The following is a 25,906-nucleotide window of genomic DNA, read 5'->3' as shown; positions in this document are numbered from 1 at the left end:
TTTAACACTTTTGTTCAGAAGAACTGATTTATTTCATAATTACATTAACTTCCTGTTTTATCTTCAAAATTTCCCTTTGGAGCAGGACATTCACCAGTGACAGTAAAGTAACGGAAAACAAGCATAAAGGAGAGAACTGAGGCAAGAAATACTAACTGCCACTGCGTGCAGATAGCAATTATGCTTATCGCTGCCTACTGCAGTAGGAAACTTAAAAACATTCCAAGGCTGGAAGATATTATTTTCTAATAAAACATTTTGTATACAAGTCTGGAGCAACTGAAGGCACTAGAAATAACTTCATCTTCATACTTCTAATAAGAATAATGAGCTTTATTGAGCACTCACTTTAGGCTCAGCACTTGGAGTAGAGACAATCATTCAGACGCAGCCCTTGTCCTACAAGGGGCTCGGTGTTTAAGAGGGAGGGATGACAGGGCTCTGATCCCTATTTAAAGGGTGAGAATACGCGACAGGCCCGATGTCACGGAGCAGGCAAGCGATGGAGCCAGGACGTGGCCCCAGGAGTGTGGCCTAGTGGGAAAATCATAGGTGTGGGGCGTGGGCGGCCGGGGTTCTAGTAACAGCCCCACTCCTTGCCTTCTCAATGACCTTGGGCAGTTCACCTACCTTCTCTGTGCTTCAGTTTCCACATCCGTAGAACGGGTATTCAATTCCTGCTTTCCCTCCCCCTTCAGACTGTGGGATCGATTTGTACTACTCTACCTACTCCAGGGCTCGGGACACTGTACCGGCGTCTCGTAACACCATAGTGATTATGGAGTAATATCAAAATCCCTTGGTCCGTTTACTCGTACAGTAGAACAAACTCCTGGGAAAACAAACGAATTCAAACGGAATTTCGAGTGCCTTAGTTTTTTGCTTTACAAGGTATCCCGTCCCTTTACCTTGGTTCATCTGTGCTTCGAAAACGACGGCTTTTTGTGCTCTTGGCCACCTAAGATTGGTCGGGACGGGGAGGCGGCTTTCCACAGAGCCACCTTAACAGGTTATTATGGACGGCGGCTTTTCAGTCTGCCCCTCGGGCACCGTGAAAGGGACGAAACAGAATTCCCAGCCGACGAAAGGATCGGTGGAAAACAACGCGGTCTCTGTTACCTGAAGCTCGGGACGTCGAACCCAGTAAACGGCGGCAATGAGGAAGCTGTTGATGAAGTACAACCAGGGAACGTTCATCTCGATATACGCCGGGATGCGGACATCCAGTAGGAGGATGAGTATCTGAAGGAAAACAAACGGGGCCCAGGTTCCGAGAAAGCAGATCGTGAGCTTGGTCGAGAACTGCTTCTTCGAGACCCCCGCCTGAGCGTGGCCGGCGGCCGACGGGAAGAACAGGACCGTCTCGTTCATGTAAGAGGCGATCCTGGTCGACCGGATCAGGGTAACGACTTCAGACCAGCACGCGACGAGAACCAAAAACAGAACCAGTACTACGGCGAAAGATAACCGGTAGCTTTGAATGCTCACGTAGAAAGGGCACTGGTAAAAATAAAAATCTCGCCGTGCGGTGAGGCTCGAATAGGTGTTCGGATCTTCCAAGGTGTAAAAGAAGATCGAAATCCAGATCAAAACCACAGCTACCGCGTAAGACAGTTTTTGGCGCGCGGGGGGCGGTCTGGAGGTTTGCAATACGGTCACATAGTAATCCAAACCAGCTACAAGAAAAACCGGATAATGGGACAAGCCGTAGGTAAAAGATATAATTTGAGTAAACAGGCACATATGGTATTTAGTAAATCTAACGTCCCACAGTGCAAAATCCTCAAAATAGGCGATAAAGGAGAGGGTCGCCAAAAGCGTGAAGTCGATGATGGCTACCGAAATGGAAAAGTATTCCAAAAAGCTTTGGTACACCGTCTTCCTTCGCGCTCCTAGCACGAAGAGGTTCAAGAAAGTTTTTCCCAAAATAATCAAAAGCAGCACACCGCTCCCATCTAGAGGCTGGCTCCCTTGGCTCATCTGGGACTGAAAGGAACAATTCTCTGGTGAGAGAGCAGCCATGTTGCTTTGACCAGCCCTGCGAAAACAAAACAGAAAGGTAAAAACAATTGACACGGTTTTCTACATTTACTCAAGAATGAATTCCATCCACCCCCTCTGCAGAACGTACAGTGGAAAAGTTGGATGGAGGCGAGGGGGTCAGCGGCAAGGGAGGCGAAAGGTTGACGTCGCGAGTAGGTTGGCATTAGAGCGGCGACGTGAGCGTGCTACGCTGTGGTAGGAAATCGGTGAGATAAGATAGGAGGGGGCCAGGAGATCGGGTGCCTTAAAGCTGACGGTGAGGAGTTTCTATTCGATGCAGAGGTGGATGGGCGACCGCTGGAGGTTCTTGAGGACTGGGGAAACGTGGACTGAATGGTTTTGTTAGAAAAAATGATCCAGGCAGCAGAGGGAAGTAGGGCCTGCCCGGCTCATCTTCCTGCAGAAACGCTCTGGGCCTGTCACTCCCCTTCTTAAAAACCTCCAGTGGTTGCCTATCGACCTCCACACGAAACAAAAACTTCTCACTCTAGGCTTCGAGGCTCTCCATCACCTTGCCCCTTCCTACCTCTCCTCCCTTCTCTCTCCTGCCCACCCCGCACGCTCCGCTCCTCCGCCGCCCACCTCCTCACCGTCCCCCGTTCTCGCCCATCCCGCCGTCGACCCCCGGGCCACGTCCTCCCGCGGTCCCGGAACGCCCTCCCTCCTCACCTCCGCCAAACTCATTCTCTTCCCCTCTTCAAAACTCTATTTAGAGCTCACCTCCTCCAAGAGGCCTTCCCACACTGAGCTTCCCCTTTTCCCTCTGCTCCCTCTACCCCCTCCTTCATCTCCCCTCAGCTAAGCCCTCTTCCCCCCCCTTCCCTCTGCTCCTCCCCGTCTCCCGTCCCATCCCCTCAGCACTGTGCTCGTCCGCTCAACTGTATATCTTCATTAACCTATTTATTTTGTTAATGATTCTATTTATTTGCTATTGTTTTAATGAGATGTTCATCCCCTCGATTCTATTTATTGCTATTGTTCTTGTCTGTCCGTCTCCCCCTGCTCTTAGACTGCGAGCCCGTCAAAGGGCAGGAACTGTCTCTATCTGTTACCGACTTGTCCATTCCAACCGCTTAGTACAGTGCTCTGCACATCGTAAGTGCTCAATAAATACTATTGAATGAATGAATGAATGAATACAAGTGATCAGGTTGTCCCACGTGGGGCTCACAGTTTTCATCCCCACTTTCCAGGTGAGGTAACTGAGGCCCAGAGAAGTGAAGTGAGTTGCCCAAAGGCACACAGCTGACAAGCGACGGAGCCGGGATTTGAACCCATGACCTCTGACTCCCAAGCCCGGGCTCTTTCCACTGAGCCCTGCTGCTTCGCTACCTTTCAGCACGTATATACATGGAAGATGGAGGGGCCGGAGGGCAGGGGCAGGGGGCGCGGCAGACGTCAGGTTCCCTTCCACCCTCCGCCTGAGACACCCTGCCTCTTCAAAGCCCTACTGAGAGCTCACCTCCTCCAGGAGGCCTTTCCAGACTGAGCCCTCCCTTTCCCTCTGACCCTCCTCATTCCCCCCCACTCCCTCCCTCTGCTCTATCCCCTTCCCCTCCCCACAGCACTTGTGTACATCTGTATATATTAATTACTCTATTAATGATGTCTATATCTATGATTCTATTTATCTTGATGGTATTGATGTCTGTCTACTTGTTTTGCTGTCTCCCCCTTTTAGACTGTGAGCCCGTTGTTGAGCAGGGATTGTCTCTATTGCCAAATTGTACATTCCAAGCGCTTAGTACAGTGCTCTGCACACAGTAAGCGCTCAATAAATACGACTGAATGAATGAATGAAAAGCGAAGTACATGCAGCTAGCGCACTTCCATCCCCAGCCTAGGGACGTGGGTTCTAAGGCCCTGCTCCCGGCTCCACCTCTTGTCTGCTGTGTGACCTTGGGCAAGTCACGTCACTTCTCTGGGCCTCAGTTCCCTCATCTGTAAAATGGGGATTGACACTGTGAGCCCTACGTGGGACAGGGACTGTGTCCATCCCGGTCTGTGATGCCTGTCTTCGTGTTTTGTTTTGTTGTCTGTCTCCCCCTTAGCCCGTCGTTGGGTAGGGACTGTCTCTATCTGTTGCCGAACTGTACTTTCCAAGCGCTTAGTACAGTTCCCTGCACACAGTAAGTGCTCAATAAATACGATTGAATGAATGAATGAATGCTTCTATCCACCCCAGCACTTGGTACAGTGCCTGGCACATAAAATGGCACATTTAAAATAATAAATAAAACAAGGTTTGTGATTGTTTGATCTAGGGCAACTGGGAACTAGGAAAACTTGCTCCGGCTGAGGGCGTGCCGTTTTTGGATACTGCAGATGCTCTAGAGAGGTCAGATTTGAAGTGGGACTCTCTACTTGAACCCAATTTAACTGGAACCAAATGACTCTCCCCCTCCTAAGGTTCACAGACTGCAGCGTGGCTCAGTGGAAAGAGCCCGGGCTTGGGAGTCAGAGGCCATGGGTTCGAATCCCGGCTCTGCCACTTGTCACCTGTGTGACTGTGGGCAAGTCACTTCGCTTCTCGAGGCCTCAGTTACCACATCTGTAAAATGGGGATTAACTGCGAGCCTCACGTGGGATGACCTGATTACCCTGTATCTACCCCAGCGCTTAGAACAGTGCTCTGCACATAGTAAGCGCTTAACAAATTTATTATTATTATTCTGACTGTCTAGCCACTCTCTGCCCCCCTTCCCGGTCTCCATTTCCCTCCGCCGCCAGGAGGAATGTTCTAGATACGGGATTTACCGAGGGGCGACCGCCTCTGGGAGACCAAACCATTTATCCAAGGGGAAAATATAGGGAAGCTGTAGACATTTTCCTTAGGTGGTAACAGAAAAGCCAGCTGTTTTTCTTGGCTTTGATGCTTTCTCAAAAAGAAGTGAATCAGAATATGACAAACGCCTTTCTCTTCAAAGTGTTAACTTTTCCCAAGTAAAGGCGTAATGGACTTCGGTTCTGCACTCAACTAATTCTAATATGGGAAGCAACTGGGCCGAGCGGCAAGGTAGAGGCTGGGAGTCAGGATATCTGGTTTATTAGCAGCAGTAATATTAATCAATCAGTCGTTTACTTAATCACTTAGTGGGTGCAGAGCACTACTAATTATAATCATAATATTGGAATTTAAGGGCTTACTATATACTAATAATGATAATTTTGGTATTTGTTAGGCGTTCACCATGTGCCAAGCACTGTTCTAAGCACTGGGGTAGACACAAGGTAATTAGGTCAGGCACAGCCCCTGTCCCACATGGGGCTCCCAGTCTATCCCCATTTTACAGATGAGGTAACTGAAGCACCGAGAAGGAAAGCGGCTGCCCAAGGTCACAAGGCAGACGTGTGGCGGAGCCGGGATTATTAGAACGCACGTCCTCTGACTTCCAGGCCCGTGCTCTACTAAGCCCTGGGGTATTTAGTCCCCCATTTTACAGATGAGGAAACTGAGGCACAGAGAATTTGCATGATTGGATTCAATTCTATCCGCCCCAACACTTTAGCAAAGAGAAAGTGCTTAAACGTATCCTCCATAAGGGTTCCAAGTGCTCACTATTACCAGCTATGGTTGATTTTTTTTTAAAATTTAGGGAAGCCGTTAGCTACAGCTATTATATTCTATCCTTCCACGCTATCAAAAAACTAAAAATGACACTCCCCCCATAACTGGCATTCTGTACCTTTCCAGCCCGACAGCCTTTCCAGCCAGACTTTCGGTTGAGGCTACTCACCTCCATAACTGAAGGAAGTCAGAACTGGTTAGGCAAGTTCAGATTTTCTTCTCCACCCAAGCTTTATTGATAAATAGCTCAACAAACTCGCCTGGGGCCAACGTAAGGAAAAAAATGACTTTAAAGGGAGACGTTCTAAAATGGGAAAAGGAAAAATAGGTGCTGCGGTTTCAACAAGGAGCTGTTGATAAACAGCCTAAATTTCCTGGTTGCAAACTGTTGATTAATTGGTTGGTAAATAAGATTGGCCTTAAGCAAACTGTCACCCAGGTGAAGGGCAAAACTAGGGAACAGCGATGTCAGGGGTAAAGATTGAATTCCAAATTGCAGTGGGATGGACGTGCGGAAAGTGAGCGAGATGAATGATTCGGGAAACGTTCATAAGGTTTCATTTCTCAAAAGTCTGAAATGTTTGGGCCCAAGGAGGAGGTGCCCAGGAAAAAAAAAAGGAATCAACGGAGGCCTGCCTCACACTACTCTCCCGTTCCCATGTGAGAGCCTTGAGAAGGGGATGAAACAGGTGTTTGAGTCTACCGAGAAAAGGGAATGCATACTCGCTTTTCCAGAGAGTGTCTCTATGGAGCAGCGCGTACTAATAATAATACATGTTACCGTATTATTATGTGCCAAGCTCTGAGGGAGGGACAAGATTATCAGGTCAGACACAGTCCCCGTCCCACATGGGCCTCACAGTTAAGTAGGAGAGAGAACAGGTGTTTGAATCCCCATTTTACTGATGAGGAAACTGAGGCACAGAAAACTCCGGTGACTTGCCTAAGGCCACATAGCAGGCAAATGGCGAATCCGGGATTAGAACCCAGGACCGTGCTCTTTCCATTAGACCCCACTCCTTCGCCCCACTGACAGGTTGACATAGGGCCGTGAGACAGGAAGAACGGCAAAGTCCAATCCAACATCGGCAACTTTGTGCGTGACAACAAACTGGGAGCAGAAGAAGGTGGGGAGAGTAGAGAGAAGGCCAATCCCTGCCAATAAGAGGCAAAGCCCTTCTAGATTTCCCTGAATGACTCCAGCGCCGGAATCAAAAGAAAGAAGACCGGTTTAACGAGGAGGCTTAGAACAGGCCGATCCATAAGGCTGACTTTTTGGTCTAACGTGTTTCTAGAGTCACTTTGAGAGTTCCAGAATCCAAATATGAGGAATCAGTGGAATTTAGGAGAAATGAGAAAGACCGATCCTCTCAGGGTCGCACCTGGAGGGTTTCCAGTAGTCTACCAGACTCGACTACGGGAGGGAGAGTCAAGCAGTGGCCTGTCCAGTCCATTCCTAGCTTGGCCGGGGGCAGGCAATCTGCTCCAAGTTAAGACTCCCCCGCGCTGGGCAGCAGTGGCACGGGAGAGAGTCGAGGGCGGAGACTCAAGATGACTGTGCAGAAGGAGGCAACGGCCAACCGCTTCTGGATTTTTACCAAGAAAACTCTATATGGAGCCACGACGACTGCACGTGGAGGTGGGGCGTCCTAGGAGAGATGTGTCCACCGTGTCGCTATGGGTCAGAGACGACTCGACAGCATAAGACAAGGAAAAGCCCAAGCCAAGATTAGTGTATTTTTTCCTCTGGTTGGGTCTGTGACCTATCTTGATACTGCAGGGGCCGAGAAATATTTGCATCTATGAAAATGGCTTGGATATATTGCATTTCCAGCCAAAGGCCTCGAGTCGCTTCCAAGTACAGGTCACGGTACGCTGCTCAGAAACGTGCTTTCTCTCATTCACTCCAAACAGGCCTTGCAAAAGCTGTGCCTTCATTAGGTGACAGAACAGACTGGCTGGACAAAAGGCATTAATTAACACTTGCACTTCAGTACACTGCTCTGTGGAAAAGCCAGGGTGGTCGCTTGCTTTTCCACAGTATCCGCTCACTCCACGCAAGTGAGGAAGGCCCATGGAAAATGCCATGGTGTGGCTGAAAAGGGATTTGGACGATCCTTGCGGGCAGAGAACGTGCCTACCAACCAGTCAGTTGTATTTCTTGAGCATTTACCGTGTGCAAAACACTGTACTAAGCGCTTGGGAGAGTACCACTCTGCTGTCATTGTTTTGCCATTGCCATTGTTTTTACGAGATGTTCTTCCCCTTGACTCTATTTATTGCCATTGTTCTTGTCTGTCTCCCCCGATTAGACCGTAAGCCCGTCAAACGGCAGGGACTGTCTCTATCTGTTGCCCACTTGTTCATTCCAAGCGCTCAGTACAGTGCTCTGCACATAGTAAGCGCTCAATAAATACTACTGAATGAATGAATGAATGTCCGGTACTCTAGGCTATAAAGTCGTCGTTGGCAGGGAATGTCTCCGTTTACTGTTGTGGTGTATTCTCCCAGGCGCTTAGCACAGTGCTCTGCACTCAGTAAGCGCTCAATAAGTACGACTGACTGACCGACTACTCTCCCAAACACATAGTCGTTTAATGACAGGGCACTTTTCAACCTAATGAAAGAGGGGTTGGCAATTAGTATCTCGTGTCACAGCTGAGCCACTGCCGGGAAAGAGCACCCTGCTCACAGTAAATACATTCATTCATTCACTCCATCGAATTTATTGAGCGCTTACTGTGTGCAGAGCACTGTACTAAGCGCTTGGAATGTACGACTCGGCAACAGATAGAGACAATCCCTGCCCAACCACGGGCTCACTAGGCTGTGTGATGGGCCAAGTCCACTGTGCCCTGTTTGATGCCTGCTCTCCCCACCAGACCCAGGAGGAGATAGGGTCTCACTTGGCCTACTGGTCTCGGGTTATTTTCACCTCCCCTTTCGATGAATTTAAAAAGGCGTCCAAATGGGCCCCTTATTTAGTCATTCTGTCCCATTGGCAGCCCCTGCCGTTGTTGCCAGTGAGAGGCTGCAAGGCCTAGTGGATAGAGCGTGGGCCTTCTGGGAGTCAGAAGGACCCGGGTTCTGATCCTGGCTCCGCCACTTGTCCGCTGGGGGACCCTGGAAGCAAGTCCGCCGCTTCCCTTCTCCGGACCTCAGTTCCCTCACCTGTAAAATGGGGATTAAGACTGTGTCCCATGGGGGACGTGGACTGGATCCAACCCGATTAGCTTGTATCCACCCCAGCATGTAGTTCACTGCCTGGCACAGAGTAAGCACTTTAAATGACACAAAAACAAAAGAAAAATGGTGGCTCCTAAGCAGAGAGAAAGTAAATACTAAGTCAATTAATGCAGCCAGCCCTTTTGTACTTTATCTTGGACTCTTGTTTTTATACCTTTGTAGAAAAGGAGCTGATATTTCCGCCAGACCTACTCAACCTGCTAAAGAGTACTCTGGCCAAAGTGCAAGGGACTGGCTCGATGGTTCTCTGGGGCCAGACAATCAGGGGAAGTTCCAGGGTCCTGCTGGTGCTGGTGCTGGTGCACCGCTTGGTCAATCTTGGCCAACATCGGGAAAATGATTTCTTTCACTGGAGGAATCCCATTAACCTTTTTAAAATAGTATTTGTTAAGAGCTACGTATGTGCCCGCCACCGTACTAAGAGTTGGGGTAGATACAAGATAATACAAGATACAGTGCTCCCGGTCTTCATCCCCGTTTTCCAGATGAGGTCACGGAGGTTCAGAGAATTGAAGTGACTTACCCCAGGTCACAGAACAAACACGCGGCAGAACCAGGATTAGAACCCAGGTCCTTCTGACTCCCAGGCCTATCCACTAGGCCAGGCCGCTTCTCTTTGGGATCATTTTTGGGACTGGGGCAGATACAACTTGGGCTTCACTGTCACGGTCCTCTCCCGGTTCTCATCCTATCTCTCGGCCCCACCTTATCACCGGTTCGTCCTCTATCTCCCAACCCTTAACTCTGGAAGTCATTCATTTCTGGGTCCCCTTCTCTTCTCCATCTACACCCGCTTCTTTGGAGAACTCATTCGCTCCCCTGACTTCAGCTCTCATCTCTATGCAGGCGACTGCCAAATCTATCTCTTCCTCTGCAGTCTTGTATTTCCTCCTGCCTTCGGGTCATCTCTGCTTGGATGTCCTGTCAACGCCTCAAACTTAACAGGTCCAAAACAGAACTCCTCAGCTTCCCACCCAAGCCCCGTCCTCCCCAGACTTCCCCATCACTGTAGGCACCACCACCATCCTTTCTCACTTGCCCACAAACTCTGCCCTCACTTGACTCATCCCTCTCGTTCGACCCACGTCACCAAATCCTGTTGATTCTTTCACATCTCTAGAATCCCCCCTTTCCTCTCCATCCAAACTGCTACCTTACTGATCCAATCCAAAGGAGAAGCAGCGTGGCTGAGAAGCAGCGTGGCTCAGTGGAAAGAGCCCGGGCCTGGGAGTCAGAGGTCATGGGTTCAAATCCCGGCTCTGCCACTTGTCAGCTGTGTGACTCTGGGCAAGTCACTTCTCTTCTCTGTGCCTCAGTGACCTCATCTGGAAAATGGGGATTAACTATGAGCCTCATGTGGGACAACCTGATTACCCTGTATCTACCCCAGCTCTTAGAACAGTGCTCTGCACACAGTAAGCGCTTAACAAATACCAACATCATCAATCACTCATCCTATGCCATACTGCATCCACCTCCTCACCACCGAGCCTCCTGTCTCCCCCCTCTCCGGTCCATACTTCACTCGGCTGCCCAAATCATTTTCAAAAACAACTGCTGAGTCCACATCTCTCCTCTCCTCCAAAACCTCCAACGGTCGCCCATCCATCTCTACATCAAACTTACTGGCTTTAAGGCGCACGGTCACCTCTCCCTGTCCTACGACCCAGGCTGCACATTTGGCTCGTCTAACCCCAGCCTACTCACTCCATCTCCCTCTCATTCGCCACCGACCTCTTCTCCCGGTCCTCCCTCGGGCCCGGCACTCCCTCCTTCTTCATATGTGACCTAGGTGATATACGGGAATGTGGCTCGCCCCACGTTCGAGGCCCTACTAAAATCCCACTTCCTCCAAAAATGCCTTCCCTGACTCAGTTCTCAAGCCCCTAATCGCTCTCCCTTCCATGTCGCCTATGCACAAAGGTCTATACCAAGTACCCCTTACACGGTTTGATATTCATTCATTCAACAGTATTTATTGAGCGCTTACTATGTGCAGAGCACTGTACTAAGCACTTGGAATGTACAAATCGGTAACAGATAAGAGACAGTCCCTGCCCTTTGACGGGCTTACGGTCTAATCGGATATTTACCCCAGTCCCACGGCACTCACTTATGTACATATCTTTATACTCTTCCATTTCCCCTATCTGTAAGTTATTTGAATGTCTGTCTCCCTCTCTTAGCTGGAAGTTCCTTAATAATAATGTTGGTATTTGTTAAGCGCTTACTATGTGCAGAGCACTGTTCTAAGCGCTGGGGGAGATCCAGGGTCATCAGGTTGTCCCACGTGAGGCTCACAGTCTTCATCCCCATTTTCCAGATGAGGTAACTGAAGCACAGAGAAGTGAAGTGACTTGCCCCCAGTCACACAGCTGACAGGTGGCAGAGCCGGGATTCGAACCCATGACCTCTGACTCCCAAGCCCGGGCTCTTTCCACTGAGCCACGCTGCTTCTCTAATCCTTGTGGGCAAGGCTTCTGCCGGCCAACTCTATTGCGTTGTACTCTACCAAGTGTTTAGTATAGCTCTCCTCCCACAGCGAACGCTCAGTAAATAGCATTGAATGATGGGCGCGCAGTAAACGCTTACCCCTCTCAGGGCCGCACCTGGGGAGTTTCCAATCCTCTCCCAGTCTCGACTATGGGAGGGAGAGTCAAGCGGAGGCCTGTCCATTCCATTCCCAGCTTGGCCAGTGGCTAGTGAGTGGCAGGTCATCTGATACAAGTCAAAACTCCCCCGCGTCGGGCAGCAGCGGCACGAGAGAGAGTCGAGGGCGGAGACGCGAGTTGACTGCGTGGAAGGCGGCAATGGTCAACCGCTTCTATATTTTTACCAAGAAAACTCTCCGGATCCACTACCGGAACGATTGCAGATGGAGGTGGGGCGATCTGGGAGAGATGTGTTCCCGACAGCGTGAGACAACAAGACAACAGCAGCGCGGCTCAGTGGAAAGAGCCCGGGCTTGGGAGTCAGAGGTCGTGGGTTCTAATCCCGGCTCCGCCGCTTGTCAGCTGTGTGATTTAGGGCAAGTCACTTAACCTCTCTGTGCCTCAGTTACCTCATCTGTAAAATGGGGATTAAGACAGTGAGCCCCACATGGGACAACCTGATAACGCATTATCTACCCCAGCGCATTGGAAAGTGCCAGGCACATAGTAAGCGCTTAACAAGTACCGTCATTATTATTATTATTATTAACCGATAACATTAGTAGTAATTTTCTAAGCCCTTCAGTGTGGAACACTGTTGGGACCACCTGCTGGGCTCTTATCTTGGAGGAGAGCCTGGGAGAACTTGCTTTTTCCCTCATTGCTTGGAACCCATTACTTCAAAATCAGTGGGTTTCAAGGCAGCACCCCCCCAACCAATTCTCCCCATTCCTGCAGATTGGCTCTTTAAACCCGCCACTCCACCGCCGGGCCCGTTTGCTCCTACGCTGCTCACCTTCTAACCGCAGCTCGTTCTCCACTCCTCCGCCTCTACCCTTCACTCGGGCTGTCCTCGAACGCCGCCCGCCCCCGAATCCGCCAGACTCATCTTTCCCTATCTTCCAAGTCCTTCAAATCTCTCCTCCTTCAGGATGTCTTCCCCGGTTAATTCACGACACCCTCACTGCATCAGCCCGACAGCCATCCTCGGCGCTGATATATCTTATTCCTTTCCTCGGCACTCATGTGCACGTATATTTCCATTTCTGTATTCGATCATTCATTCAGTTATTTTCCCCCAGATAGTTGAGCTACTTCCTGGTAATTCCTCCCGCTCCGACTTGTTTCCCCCATTGGATTGTCCTCTCCACGAGGGCAAGGAATTTGTGTTCTGCTTCTACTGTACTCTCCCAAGTGCTTTTTCAGTAGGTGCTCTCTAAGTACCATTCATTGACACGTAAGAGACACAAACACACCCACACTCACTGATCATCCTGCCCACCCTTTCTCGAGCCAGTCCTTCTAGATCCAGGAAGCCGTCCAGTAACTCCCACGCCTGGGAATGGGGCATGGAGAGGAGGGGCCTGCATCGAGGGCAGGGTCAAGGATGAAGGGGAGTTTTCCCAGAACGGAGTGGGGCGTTCCACAGGTTGTGAAAAGATGGGGTTGGGCGTTTAGACGGGCAGGGGAGGGGGCGGCACAAGGGGTGCAGGGGGCCGGATGCGTGTCAGCTGATGGGTTTCCGACGCTGAGGAGGGGAGGTTTGGGGCGGTGGGGATGAATGGACGGCCGGTCCATTCGTAATTATTGAGTACTTACTGAGGGCAGAGCATAGCAGTAAGCGCTCGGGAGACTACAGTATCCTAGTCACATTCCCTGCCCACAACGGGCTTACAGTCTAGAGGGGGAGACAGACATCTATATGAACAAATAAAAATACAGATACGTACATAAGTGCTTTGGGGCTGGGAGGGGGGAATGAATAAAGGGAGCAAGTCAGGGCAACGCAGAAGGGGGTGGGAGAAGAGGAAAGGAGGGCTTTTCATTCGTTCATTCGATCGTACTTATTGAGCGCTTACTGTGTGCAGAGCACTACAAAGCGCTTGGGAGAGTAGAATATAACAATAAAAAGACAGTCCCTGCCCACAAGAGGAGGACAGGATGCGATGAATGGAGGGTGGGGTGAGAGAGAGGTCCAGGTGAAGGTCTGGAACCCCAAAAGCCCAGCAGATTCCAGTCCTGAATGACCGTGGTTCCCCTCACCCCATAATCAACACTGTTTCCCTTTGGTCTAGTTAATTAGAAACCTTTATAGGCCCGGCCTCGGGGTAAAAGGCCAGCAGGCCGAAGCAAAAACGAAAAGGGGATCTTTTCCTGCACCAAACCCTCCCATCGTTCACCTGCTGGGGCTTGGCCTTTCGTCTGACCTCTTGCTCCTCTGGACTGCACAGCCTCACTTCGCTCCTGGGACCCTGCAAAGTCGGCGGTTGACCCCGCTGGGTTCACCTGAATAGTAGAGGGAGTTGGTAGGCTCACCCGCACAACTGTCCTATTGTTCCAACCCCATGCCAGTCCCCCCTGGGAGAGGAGCAGAATGCTTGACGGTTTCCATGGCAACCAGTCGTTCCTCTCCCCAGGGTGAAGGTTTTTTCCAGGGCTGAAAGTTCACCGGGGCTTCTGATCCATCAGCAGCTAAGGGTGACTTCAATTTTAAATCCTCCCGAACAATAGAACCGGAGCCCTGGATTCAAACCGTGTTTTGGCCTCAGTTGCCCTCCCCAATCCATACGCCAGGATTGCAGGGCTCAGACCGGACAGGGAAAACCACCCCATCAGCATTTCTACTATCGTCAGAGTTTTCCAGGCAGATGTAACAATCGAAAGGCCTCTTTCTCCACCGTTCTACTGGACAGATGAAGTCAGAGGCACCAAAAAATTCCCCGCCACTTCCTCTCTAGTAGGCTAGCTGAAATAGAAAGCGGCTGTTTTGTTTTTCAAATAGCAAAGGATGAAATAATAATAATGTTGGTATTTGTTAAGCGCTTACTATGTGCAGAGCACTGTTCTAAGCGATGGTGGAGATACAGGGTCATCAGGTTGTCCCACGTGAGGCTCACAGTCTTCATCCCCATTTTACAGATGAGGTCACTGAGGCACAGAGAAGTGAAGTGACGTGCCCACAGCCACCCTGCTGACAAGTGGCAGAGACGGGATTCGAACCCATGACCTCTGACTCCCAAGCCCGGGCTCTTTCCACTGAGCTGGTAAGCTTGTGGGCAGGGAACTCTGTCGCACCGTACTGTCCCAGGCACTCAGTAGAGTGTTCTGCACAGCTTAGGTGCTCAAAAAATGCCATCGATTGCGTATTCACTGAGCGCTCGGGAGAGTACTACAAGAGACACATTCCCTGCCCCTGACGAACTTAGTCTAGAGAGGGGGGAGACAGACATTAATATAACTAAATGACAGATATGAGCATAAGTGCTGTGGGGCCGGGAGGGAGACTGATCAAAGGGAGCAAGTCAGGGTGACGCAGAAGAGAGTGGGAAAGAAGAAAGGGGGGCTTAGTCAGGGAAGGCCTCCTGGAGGAGATGTACCCTCACTAAAGCTTTGAAGAGAGGGAGAGTAACTGTCAGATTGGCAGGACGATCCAGGCCGGGGGCAAGACGGGGGCGAGGGGTTGGGAGCGTGTTAAACGAGATTGGGGCACTGTGAGAAGGTTAGCATTAGAGGAGCGAACTGTGAGGGTGGTTAGTAGGAACGTAGCGAGGTGAGGTAGGAGGGGAGAAGGTGATTGACTGCTTTAAAGGCAGCGGTGAGGAATTTTAATTTGCTGTGGAGGAGGATGGGCAACCACTGGAGTTTCTTGAGGAATGGGGAAACAAGTCCCGCACATTTTTGTAGAAAAATGATCCAGGCAACAGAGTGAAGTAGGGACCGGAGTGGGGAGAGACAAGAGGCCGGGAGGTCAGCAAGGAGGCCGATGCAGTAACCCAGGCGGGATAGGATGGGTGACTCTATTGACTTGGTAGCAGTTTGGATGGAACAGGAAAATGCGGATTTTACCGACGTTGTGAAGATGGGACCGACAGGATTTAGCGATGGACTGAATACGAGGGTCGAACGAGAGAGAGGAGTCAAGGATGACGCCAAGGTTACGGGCTTGTGAGACCGGAGGGACGGTGGTGCCGTCTATAGTGATGGGAAAGTCCCGGGGAGGACAGGGTTGGAGGTGACGGGAGGACATCCAAGTACAGATGTCTTGAAGGCAGGAGGAAATGCGAGACGGTAGAGCGGGAGAGAGATCAGGGTTGGAGATGTAGATTTGGGTATCATCTGCACAGAGATGGTAGTTGAAGCTGTGGAAGCGAATGAATTCTCCAAGGGAGTGGGTGTAGACAGAGAAGAGAAAGGGACCCAAAACTGAACCGGAGGGGGAGGGAAGCAGAGGAGGAGTCCGTGAAGGAGGCTGAGAATGAGCGGCCTTAGGGGTACGAGGGGAACCAGGAGAGGACAGTAGCAGTGAAGCCAAAGTTGGATAATGTTACCGGGAAACGGGGGTGGTCGGCAGCGTCAAAGGCAGCTGAGAGGTCGAGGAGGATTAGGATGAAGTAGAGGCCGTTGGACTTGGCGAGAAGGAGATCACCGGTGACCTTTGAGAGGGCGGTGTCTGTGGAGTGAAGGGGACGGAAGCCAGATTGGAGGGGGTCAAGGCGAGAACTGGAAGAGAAGAATTTGAGACAACTTGGGTGTAGACAACTCGCTCAAGGAGTTTGGAGAGAAACGGTAGGAGGGAGATGGGGTGGTAACTGGAGGGAGCCGTGGGGTCGAAGAAGGGTTTTTTTAGAATGGGGAGACATGGGCGTGTTTTAAAGCAGTGGGGAGGAAGCCACTGGAGAGCAAAAGGAGAGCAAACAGTTGAAGATGGGCGTTAGGGAGGGAAGAAGGGAAGAGGCAAGTGTTTTGCTAAGGTGCAAGGGAATGGGGTCGGATGCGCAGGTGGAGGGGGTGGATTTTGAGAGGAGGCAGGAGGTCTCCTCTAGAGATACCGCTGGGAAAGATGGGAGAGTTGAAGAGGGGACAGGAGCAGGGAGGGATCGAGAAGGGGCAGGGAAGAGTTTGGAAAGATCACGTTTGATAGTGTCAATTTTCTTAATAAAGTAGGAGGCCAGGTCACTGGGATTCACCGGGAGCAAGGGATGGGAAAGGTCGGGGGACAAGCCAGGGGACAGGGGGCCTGAGGAGGGAGTTAAATGTCTGGAACAACTGGCGAGGGGATGGGGATGGGTGTCAATAAGAGTGGAGAAATAATTTTGCTGAGCAGAGGTCAGGACAGAGTTAAAGCACGCAAGGATGAACTCGAAGCGGACAAAGTCCGCCAACAGCGCTCCGCGGCTTGTGAACAAGAGCGAAAGAGATGGAATGTGCAGGTGAACTAGGGTAGTGGGTTAGTGGTGCGAGATCACGGAAGGGACCGGGGAGCGAGCGAGTTGAGATTTCAGTAGAGAGGATGGTGCTGAGAATGTCAATTTGATCATCAGGGGAAAGTAGTTTGGGGATGGAGGCTAAGTGTGGCCCGATGAGTTGAGAAAATTGGATGGGTCTAAAAATCGGACATCTCCGCAGAAGGGAACGGTTGAGAAGCGGAACGGTTGAGAAGCGGAACGGTCTGAACCAGGTGCCGGACTGTGTTTCTGGCCTTCTCTTCATTCTCCAGCACCCCCAGACATTTCACTTAAACACCCTCCCTCCACCATCCCTCCCGACAGCTTATCAATGTTGACCAACACCGGTTACTTCCTTGGCTCCTTCTGAAGAGGGACAGATGGGCTATTTGTGTGGCCAAGTTGGGAGTCGGCTCTTTGGTTTTTTAAAAAAATCATGTGGACCCGCTACTTTTTACTGGTTCGTCTTTTAACACCCCCCGCCAGGCCTGCTAGCTGCCCGGTTTCCCAGAGTACGTCAAACCCTGAACCCCGTGAGCTAGGACGGACGGAGTTACCTCGGTCAGCTGGCACTTGTCTCCGGGCCAGGCACAGGGTCCTCCGAAAACAACGGGAACGTACGTCCAGCGAGTCTTCACAATTACGTTCCCCAAATCGGTCCTCAGAAGAGGTCACCAAGAAGCTTCGGTCTGAAAAGGAATTCAGAGAACGTCCGTTATATCTGGAGGTGGGAAACGGGGTGGCCCGTAAACGGGGTGGCCTTAGTGGATGGAGCACGGGTCCGGGAGTGAGAGATCTAGGGTTCTAATCCCGGCTCCGTCACTTGCCTGCTGGGTGACCTCGGACAAGTCACTTCACTTCTTTGGGCCTCAGTTTCCATCTCTAAAATGGAGATAAAATATCCGTTTCTCTCTCATGTGGGATAATCTGACCTGATTATCTTGTATAAACCCTATTGCTTAGTAGTGTTTGGAACGTAGTACGCACTTAAGCATAACAATAATAATAATGAACAATAATGGCAATAATCAATCAATGGTATTTATTGAGTGCTTACTGTGTGCAGTGCACTCTACTAGGAGCTTGGGAGACAAAAAAATGATGGCGTTTGTTAACTGCTTACTATGTGCAAAGCACTGTTCTAAGCGCTGGGGAGGATACAAGGTGATCAGGTTGTCCCACGTGGGGCTCACGGTCTTAATCCCCATTTGACAGTTGAGGGAACCGAGGCCCAGAGAAGTGAAGTGACTTGTCCAAAGTCACACAGCTGACAAGCGGCGGAGCTGGGATCTGAACCCATGACCTCTGACTCCCAAGCCCGGGCTCTTTCCACTGAGCCACAAGAGGTGGTAGACATATTCCCTGCCCACAGGCAGCTTATAGTCTACACCGTCAGTTTGCCTTGGGCTGAGTTCAGGAAGGGCAGATGACTGGAGAGAACTGGTCCACCTCTGACCTCACCATCCCCACCCCGGCCAACACCACCGCCCACCAGCCGGTAATCCCGAGCTGGGGATTTACCCACCCGAAGCCCCAGCTGTGCGCTTCTCGGCAAATGAGGCCGCACGGTCCCACAGACGACGTCTCACCGTGTCTTGCGGGGGAAAACACTTGGGAACTGTAGCATAATTAGCTAAGGGTGAGGAAAATGAATTACCCTCATTTCCCGAAGACCCTGGGCTCTGCCGTTAACTCCAAATCCATGTCCTTTCCCACTTCCCCATGGGTCCTGTGAAAGACGAGCCCCATGAGGAAGAGACTTCGCTCCAGACAGGGAGACACCTAGCAGCTCCAGATGGATCCGGGGGATGGCCGGCAGGCCGATGGTTTCTGTTCCTCTTGTTTATCATTTCCACGATACCCTGCTTTGCCTTCCCAGGCTTATGCTACCATTCCCCTCTAATCTTCTCTGCTTCTAACCCCATTTATCTTTACAGCCTTAGCAAATATTGACAAACCACAAACGTCCTGAAGCTTGGAGGACATGACTGTGCCTCAGTTCCCTCATCGGGAAAATGGGGATGAAGACTGTGAGCCTCACGTGGGACAACCTGATGACCCTGGATCTCCCCCAGCGCTTAGAAACAGTGCTCTGCACATAGTAAGCGCTTAACAAATACCAACATTATTATTATTATTATGAAACATCAAGACTGGGGCATCCCTAAATGCTGTATCTCTGGTCACCCCTATAGCGCTCACTATGTGCAAAGCACTGTACTAAGTGCTTGCGAGACTACGCTGTTAACAAACACCCTTCCTGTCCACAGTGAGCTTACAGTCTTGAGGGGGAGAGAGACTTTTTTTTAAAATAAATAAAACTAGAGATCTGTACCTAAGTGCTTTGAGGCTGGGGGAGGTGGGGATGAATAAAGACAGCAAGTCAGGGTGACCGCATAAGGGAGTGGGAAAAGAGGTAAGGAGGGCTTCTCATTCATGCTTTCATTCATTCAATCATATGTATTGAGCACTTTCTGTGTGCAGAACACTGTACTAAGCGCTTGGGAGAGTACAATATAACAATAAAAAGATACATTACATTCCCTGCCTACAACAAGCTTACAAGTCTAGAGGAGACCTCTTGGAAGAGATGTGCCTTCAATAAAGCTTTGACGGCAGGGAGAGTGATAATAATAATAATAATGATAATGGCATTTTTTAAGCGCTTACTATGTGCCAAGCACCGTTCCAAACCCTGGGGGGGAGATACAAGGTTATCGGGTTGTCCCACGTGGGGCTCACGGTCTTCATCCCCATTTTCCAGATGAGGTAACTGAGGCACAGAGAAGTGAAGCGACTTGCCCATAGTCACACAACTGCCAGGTGGCGGAGCCGGGATTAGAACCCACGACCTCTGACTCCGAAGCCCGTCCTCTTGCCACCAAGCCACGCTGCTTCCCCTATTTTGAATATAATATTTGTATAATTCCCCCAAATGGCCATTAACGATCACCTCCTTATAGATCTATGCTACCCTCCCTGACTGCAGCCCCAAATGACAGAACGAGAACCCCAGACCCATCCTGTTTAGGGACAGGCTCATAACCCCATTTTGCGGCGATCGCATCTCTCCCAGCTACTGAGCAGTGGCGTCAAGGAACAATGTAATAATCACGGCGGTATCTGTTAAGCGCTTACCTTGTGGCAGGGACTGTACTAAGCGCCGGGGCGGATACGAGCCAACAGGGTAATCGGCAAGTCAAACTCTAATGCAGATTTCTCCATGTTCCTCCCTCGTGTACTTCATTCGGAGCTCTAGGAGCTGGGGAACGCTGCAAAATCAGGCCAATAGCGGGCCCGCTTTAAAACTAAAACTGCCCTCTTGTCCGCTACGTTTGTGATACACGTTCAGCTGTCGCACCCCAACCTCACTGTTGGTTCAGTGACTGCCCTGAAAGGGGAGGGGGGAAGAGATGGGGCAAGGAAAGGGAGAGAAGAGACAGGAGCTTCATTGGCCACGGATTTCTGTTTACACAATTGTTTCCTCCTCAAACAGAGCAGATGAAATTCGAGTTTCCCTATCTGTGGCTTTATTCCCGTCCAGTCGGCCTCCTCCACCCAACTCTTCCACCAGTGTTAATCACCGCAGGTGGGGCAGAAGAGGAAACAACCAGCATAGGAAAAGGGGGAAGAAGAGATTAAAAAAAAAAAAGAGCAAGGCACTGGGGAGAGGAGAAATAATACATGGGGACAGGAAGACAGAGAGGGCAAAGGGAAAGGCAAGTAAAATGGAGAAGCAGGAGAGTTTATAGGAACACGCCGGTCTGCCGAAAATTTAGACGCTCAACTCGGAGAGGTCACGGAAGTTGACCACGGGCTTCTAAACCTCCTCTTTTTAGGTCTCAAGTCTGAATCCGCTCCCGAATAATAATAATGATGATAATGGCATTTGTTAAACGCTTACTATGTGCCGAGCATTCACTCATTCGATCGTATTTATTGAGCGCTTACTAGGTGCAGAGCACTGTACTAAGCGCTTGGAATGGACAGTGCGGCAACAGATAGAGACCGTCCCTGCCCAGTGACGGGCTCACAGTCTAAACTGTTCTAAGCGCTGGGGTAGATCCAAGGTAATGAGGTTGTCCCACGTGGGGCTCACGGTCTTAATCCCCATTTGGCAGATGACATAACTGAGACCCAGAGAAGTCAACTGTCCATTCCAAGCGCTTAGTACAGTGTTCTACACATAGGAAGCGCTCAATAAATACGATTGAATGAATGAACTGAATAATAATAATAATGTTGGTATTTGTTAAGCGCTTACTATGTGCAGGGCACTGTTCTAACCGCTGGGGTAGATACGGAGTAATCAGGTTGTCCCACGTGAGGTTCACGACCTTAATCCCCATTTTAGAGATGAGGTAACTGAGGCACGGCGAAGTTAAGTGCCTTGGCCCCAGTCACACAGCTGCCAAGTGGCAGAGCCGGGACGCCCAAAGCCACACAGCTGATCAGTGGCGGAGCCGGGATTAGAACCCGGGACCTCTGACTCCCGAGCCCCGGCTCCTTCCACGTCTCTGTCAGAACCGGTCAGATCTCTGGACCTCAGCACCCCGCATTAAATACGCAAGCGGCTTCTCTGCCACAGACGGTACTCTGTCGTCGACCGCGTTAAATAATACGGTATTTACCGAGGGCCCGACAGGCAACTGGTTGTGTGGACCCCTCTGGGGCAGAGCTGGGAGTCTGAGCTGCTGCCAGGAAGGGAGGAATGAAGGCTGGGATTTGATACCAACATTATTATTACATTATTATTATTATTATTTATTATTAACAGAGGGGCCGGTGTGCCTAGACGTGCCGCTTCCATTAGCCGGACGAGGGTATTCCAAGGGCAAGAGGCACTCATTCATCCAGTGGTATTGTCTGAGCGCTGACCAGGCGCAAAGCACTGTACTAAGCCCTTGGGAGAGGATAATAGACCGATATCCAAACACACAATGAGCTCACAGACTAAGGAATCTACAGTGGACAGTGGCAAGCCCACCCGCCTCCACCTGAACACACGTCTGCGTGCTTTTCCCTGTGAAACAGTGATGTAGGTGCGAGGAAAAGCAGTGTGGCCTAGTGGAAAGAGCACAGGCTTGGGAGGCAGAGGATGCATTAAAGTAGCGTGGCTCAGTGGGATGAGCCCGGGCTTGGGAGTCAGAGGTCATGGGTTCGAATCCCGGCTCTGCCGCTTGTCAGCTGTGGGACCGTGGGCAAGTCACTTCACTTCTCTGGGCCTCACTTCCCTCATCTGTCAAATGGGGATTAAGACTGAGCCTCAAGTGGGACAACCTGATTACCCTGTATCTACCTCAGCGCTTAGAACAGTGCTCTGCACACAGGAAGCGCTTCACAAATACCAACATTATCATTATTACGTGGGTTCTAATCCCTGCTCCGCCACCTGTCTGCCGGGTGACCTCAGGCAAGCCATTTCACTTCTCCGTGCCTCACTTCCCTCATCTTCAAAATGGGGATTCAGACTGCGAGCCCCAAGTGGGACAGGGGACTGTGTCCAACCTGATTAACTTGCATCGACCCCAGCGCTTATCAAGAACTATTATTATTATTATTACTATTATTATTATGAGAAGCAGTGTGGCTCAGCGGAACGAGCCCGGGCTTGGGAGTCAAAGGTCATGGGTTCGAATTCCGGCTCTGCCACTTGTCAGCTGTGTGACTGTGGGCAAGTCGCTTCACTTCTCTGGGCCTCAGTTCCCTCATCTGTAAAATGGGGATTAAGACTGTGAGCCTCACGTGGGACAACCTAATTACCCCGGTGTCTAAGCCTGCGCTTAGAACAGTGCTCTGCACATAGTAAGCGCTTAACAAATACCAACATTATTTCTGTTATTAAGCAGCCTGACCTAATATGAAGCAGTGCGGCCTAGTGGCAAGAGCCCGGGCTGGGGAGTCGGAGGTCGTGGGTTCTAATGCCTGCTCCGCCGCCCGTCTGCTGGGTGACCTGGGGCAAGCGCTTCACTTCTCGGTGCCTCACTTCCCTCATCCGCAAAATGGGGATTAAGACCGTGAGCCCCGACTGGCACAGGGGGCTGTGTCCAAACTGAACCCCAGCACTTAAGTGCAGCGTGGCTCAGAGGAAAGAGCCCAGGCTTGGGAGTCGGAGGTCATGAGTTCGACTCCCGGCTCTGCCACTTGTCAGCCGTGTGACTGTGGGCGAGTCGCCTCACTTCTCCGGGCCTCCGTTCCCTCATCTGGAAAACGGGGATTAACTGTGAGCCTCACGTGGGGCAACCCGATTCCCCTGGATCTCCCCCAGCGCTTAGCACAGTGCTCTGCACCCAGTAAGCGCTTAGCAAACACCATCGTTATCATTATTACTAATTATACTACAGTAGAGTATTAATAGAATAGCATTACGGTATGAACAGTAATATCATCGTCATGGTGATCAAGCCGCATGACCTAACACGAAACGGCGCGGCCCAGCGGCCGCAGCCCGGGCAGGCAGAGGTGGTGGGTTCTAATCCCGCCCCCGCCGCTCGTCGGCGGCGTGTGACCTCAGGCCGGTCGCGTCGCTCGTCCGGGCCTCGGTTCCCTCGTCTGCAAAACGAGGACGGGGACGGGGAGCCCCAGGTGGGCCGGCCCGGTGATGGTCTCTGCCCCCGGCGCTTAGGACAGCGTTGGGCCCGGAGCGAGGGCGGGCAGGGTGACGAGGTGGGGGCACGTCGGGGGGCACTTACGGTGGGCACGGTCGGGAGCGGGAGCTGGGGGGGGGGGGGGGAGGGTCGGGTCCGGCTCGGACGCCCCCCCCCCGGGAGGCCGGGACCAGCCACGGGGGACCAGCCACGGGGGACCCGCCGCGGGAAGCACGGCCCGTCACGCCCCTCCCACGCACACACCCCGGACATGCTCCCTGTTTATGCATGGCCACGCCCCCTCCCGGTCAGGGCCACGCCCCCCAACGTGACCACGCCCCTCCCAGACAGGGCCACGCCCCCAAACGTGACCCGACCCCCTCCCAGGCCTGGCCACGGCCCCCGATGCACACACGGCCACGCCCCTCCCCGGCTTGGCCACCTCGCCCATCCACGCCTGGCCACGCCCCCAGACGTGACCACGCCCCCAACCCACACCTGGCCACGCCCCAACCACGCAGAGCCTCGCCCCCTCCCATTCAAGGCCACGCCCACCTCCCAGACATAGGCCACGCCCCCATCCATGCACGGCCTCGCCCCCTCCCAGGCAGGGCCAAGACCCCCAAGTCACACGTGGACACGCCCCTTAATCAGACTTGGCCACGCCCCTTGCTCAGATATGGCCACGCCCCGAACCCCCCCTTCCCAGACACCCCCCCCGGACACGCCCCCAGCACGCCCCCTTCCAAACCAGTTTACCCCCCGATGGCCTACATCCCTTTCTACTACTACTGATAATAATGTTGGTATCTGTTAAGCGCTTACTACGTGCAGAGCCCTGTTCTAAGCGCTGGGGGAGATCCAGGGTCATCAGGTCGTCCCACGTGAGGCTCACGGTCTCCATCCCCATTTTCCAGATGAGATCACTGAGGCCCAGAGAAGTGACTTGCCCACGGTCTCCCAGCTGCCAAGTGGCACAGCCGGGATTCGAACCCGTGACTTCTGACTCCCAAGCCCGGGCTCTTGCCACTGGACCACGCTGCTTCTCTAATAATAGTATTGGTATTTGTTAAGCGCTTACTATGTGCAGAGCACTGTTCTGAGCGCCGGGGGGGGGGGTGCGGGGTCATTAGGTTGTCCCACGTGGGGCTCCCAGTCTTCATCCCCATTTGCCAGATGAGGCCCAGAGAAGTGAAGTGACTTGCCCACGGTCTCCCAGCTGCCGAGTGGCGCAGCCGGGATTCGAACCCCTGACTTCTGACTCCCAAGCCCGGGCTCTTGCCACTGGGCCACGCTGCTTCTCTAATAATAGTGTTGGTATTTGTTACGCGCTTACTATGTGCAGACCCCTCTCCCAAGCGCTTCGAAAGTCCAATACCGCAAGAAAGGCCCACGTGGGCAGACTCGGCACCAGCAGGGCGGGGGCGTGTGGGTATATTTATATACTCGCTCGATCATATTTATTGATTCATTCCCTCGAAAGTATTTATTGAGCGCTTACTACGTACAGAGCACTGGACCAAGCGCTTGGAACGGGCAATTGGGCGACAGATAGAGACAATCCCTGCCCAGTGACGGGCTCACAGTCTAATCGGGGGAGACAGATGGACAAAAGCAAGACAACATAATGACGGTAAATAGAATCAAGGGGATGGACACCTCATTAGCCAAATAAATAGGGTAGTAAAAATATATAATAATGTTGGTATGTGTTGGTATTTGTTAAGCGCTTACTATGTGCAGAGCACTGTTCTAAGCGCTGGGGTAAATACAGGGTAATCAGGTCGTCCCACTTGGGGCTCACAGTCTTAATCCCCATTTTACAGATGAGGTCACTGAGGCACAGAGAAGTGAAGTGACATGCCCACAGTCACACAGCTGACAAGTGGAAGAGCCGGCATTCGAACCCATGACCTATGACTCGCAAGCCCAGGCTCTTTCCACTGAGCCACACTGCTTCTTAGAGGGAAAGTTAATCATAATGCTGGTATTTGTTAAGCACTTACTATGTGCAAAGCACTGTTCTAAGCGCTGGGGGATACGAGGTGATAAAGTTGTCCCACGTGGGGCTCACGGTCTTCATCCCCATTTTCCAGATGGGGGAACTGAGGCCCAGAGAAGTTAAGTGACTTGCCCAAAGTCACACAGCTGACGAGTGGCAGAGCTGGAATTCGAACCCACGACCTCTGACTCCCAAGCCCAAGCTCTTTCCATTGAGCCACGCTGCTTCTATAAGTTGTACTCTCTCAAGCACTGAGTACAGTGCTCTGCACACAGTAAGCGCTCAGTAAATACGAGTGGATGATTGAATGATTGACTGCCATCTTCCACCACTCATTCTGCTGGCTCCCTCCCCGCTACCTTCGAACCCGCCCGATTCAACGCTAAAGCTTTAAAAAAGGCTTCTCCGAACGCCACTGCATCATTCAGTGGGGAGATCTCCCCATCTCCCTCCTCCCATCCCAGGCCAAACTCCTTGAATGGGTCACTATACCCTCTGCCTCACTTTCTCTCCTCTATCTTCCTCCTTGACCCGCTACGATCTGGCTTTCAGCCCCTTCATCCTGCAGAGCTACACACTGCGCT

General features: G+C 51.6%; 1 protein-coding gene across 4 annotated transcripts; it reads right to left on the bottom strand.

Moving 5' to 3' along the window:
* GPR160 (G protein-coupled receptor 160) lies at nt 1-23,496 on the bottom strand. Of its 4 annotated transcripts, none has more exons than XM_029059069.2 (5): nt 23,426-23,496; nt 19,872-20,124; nt 17,291-17,422; nt 13,689-13,794; nt 1-2,038 (listed from the first exon to the last, which is right to left on the bottom strand). In XM_029059069.2, exon 5 carries the CDS (start codon nt 2,020-2,022, stop codon nt 1,003-1,005), a length of 1,020 nt encoding a protein of 339 aa, XP_028914902.1. In that variant the 5' UTR covers nt 2,023-2,038; nt 13,689-13,794; nt 17,291-17,422; nt 19,872-20,124; nt 23,426-23,496; the 3' UTR covers nt 1-1,002. The 4 variants fall into 4 exon arrangements, with proteins under 4 accessions (XP_028914902.1, XP_028914947.1, XP_028914913.1 ...); XM_029059114.2 differs by having other exon boundaries at nt 13,716-13,794; XM_029059080.2 differs by lacking the exon at nt 13,689-13,794.
* Nucleotides 23,497-25,906: the final 2,410 nt, after the last annotated feature.

The sequence above is a fragment of the Ornithorhynchus anatinus genome, chromosome 1 (genome assembly GCF_004115215.2).
Source record: "Ornithorhynchus anatinus isolate Pmale09 chromosome 1, mOrnAna1.pri.v4, whole genome shotgun sequence".
NCBI classification, from domain to species: domain Eukaryota; kingdom Metazoa; phylum Chordata; class Mammalia; order Monotremata; family Ornithorhynchidae; genus Ornithorhynchus; species Ornithorhynchus anatinus.
The sequence above is the reverse complement of the archived record's forward strand: the minus strand, read 5'-3'. Positions and strand labels throughout refer to the sequence as shown.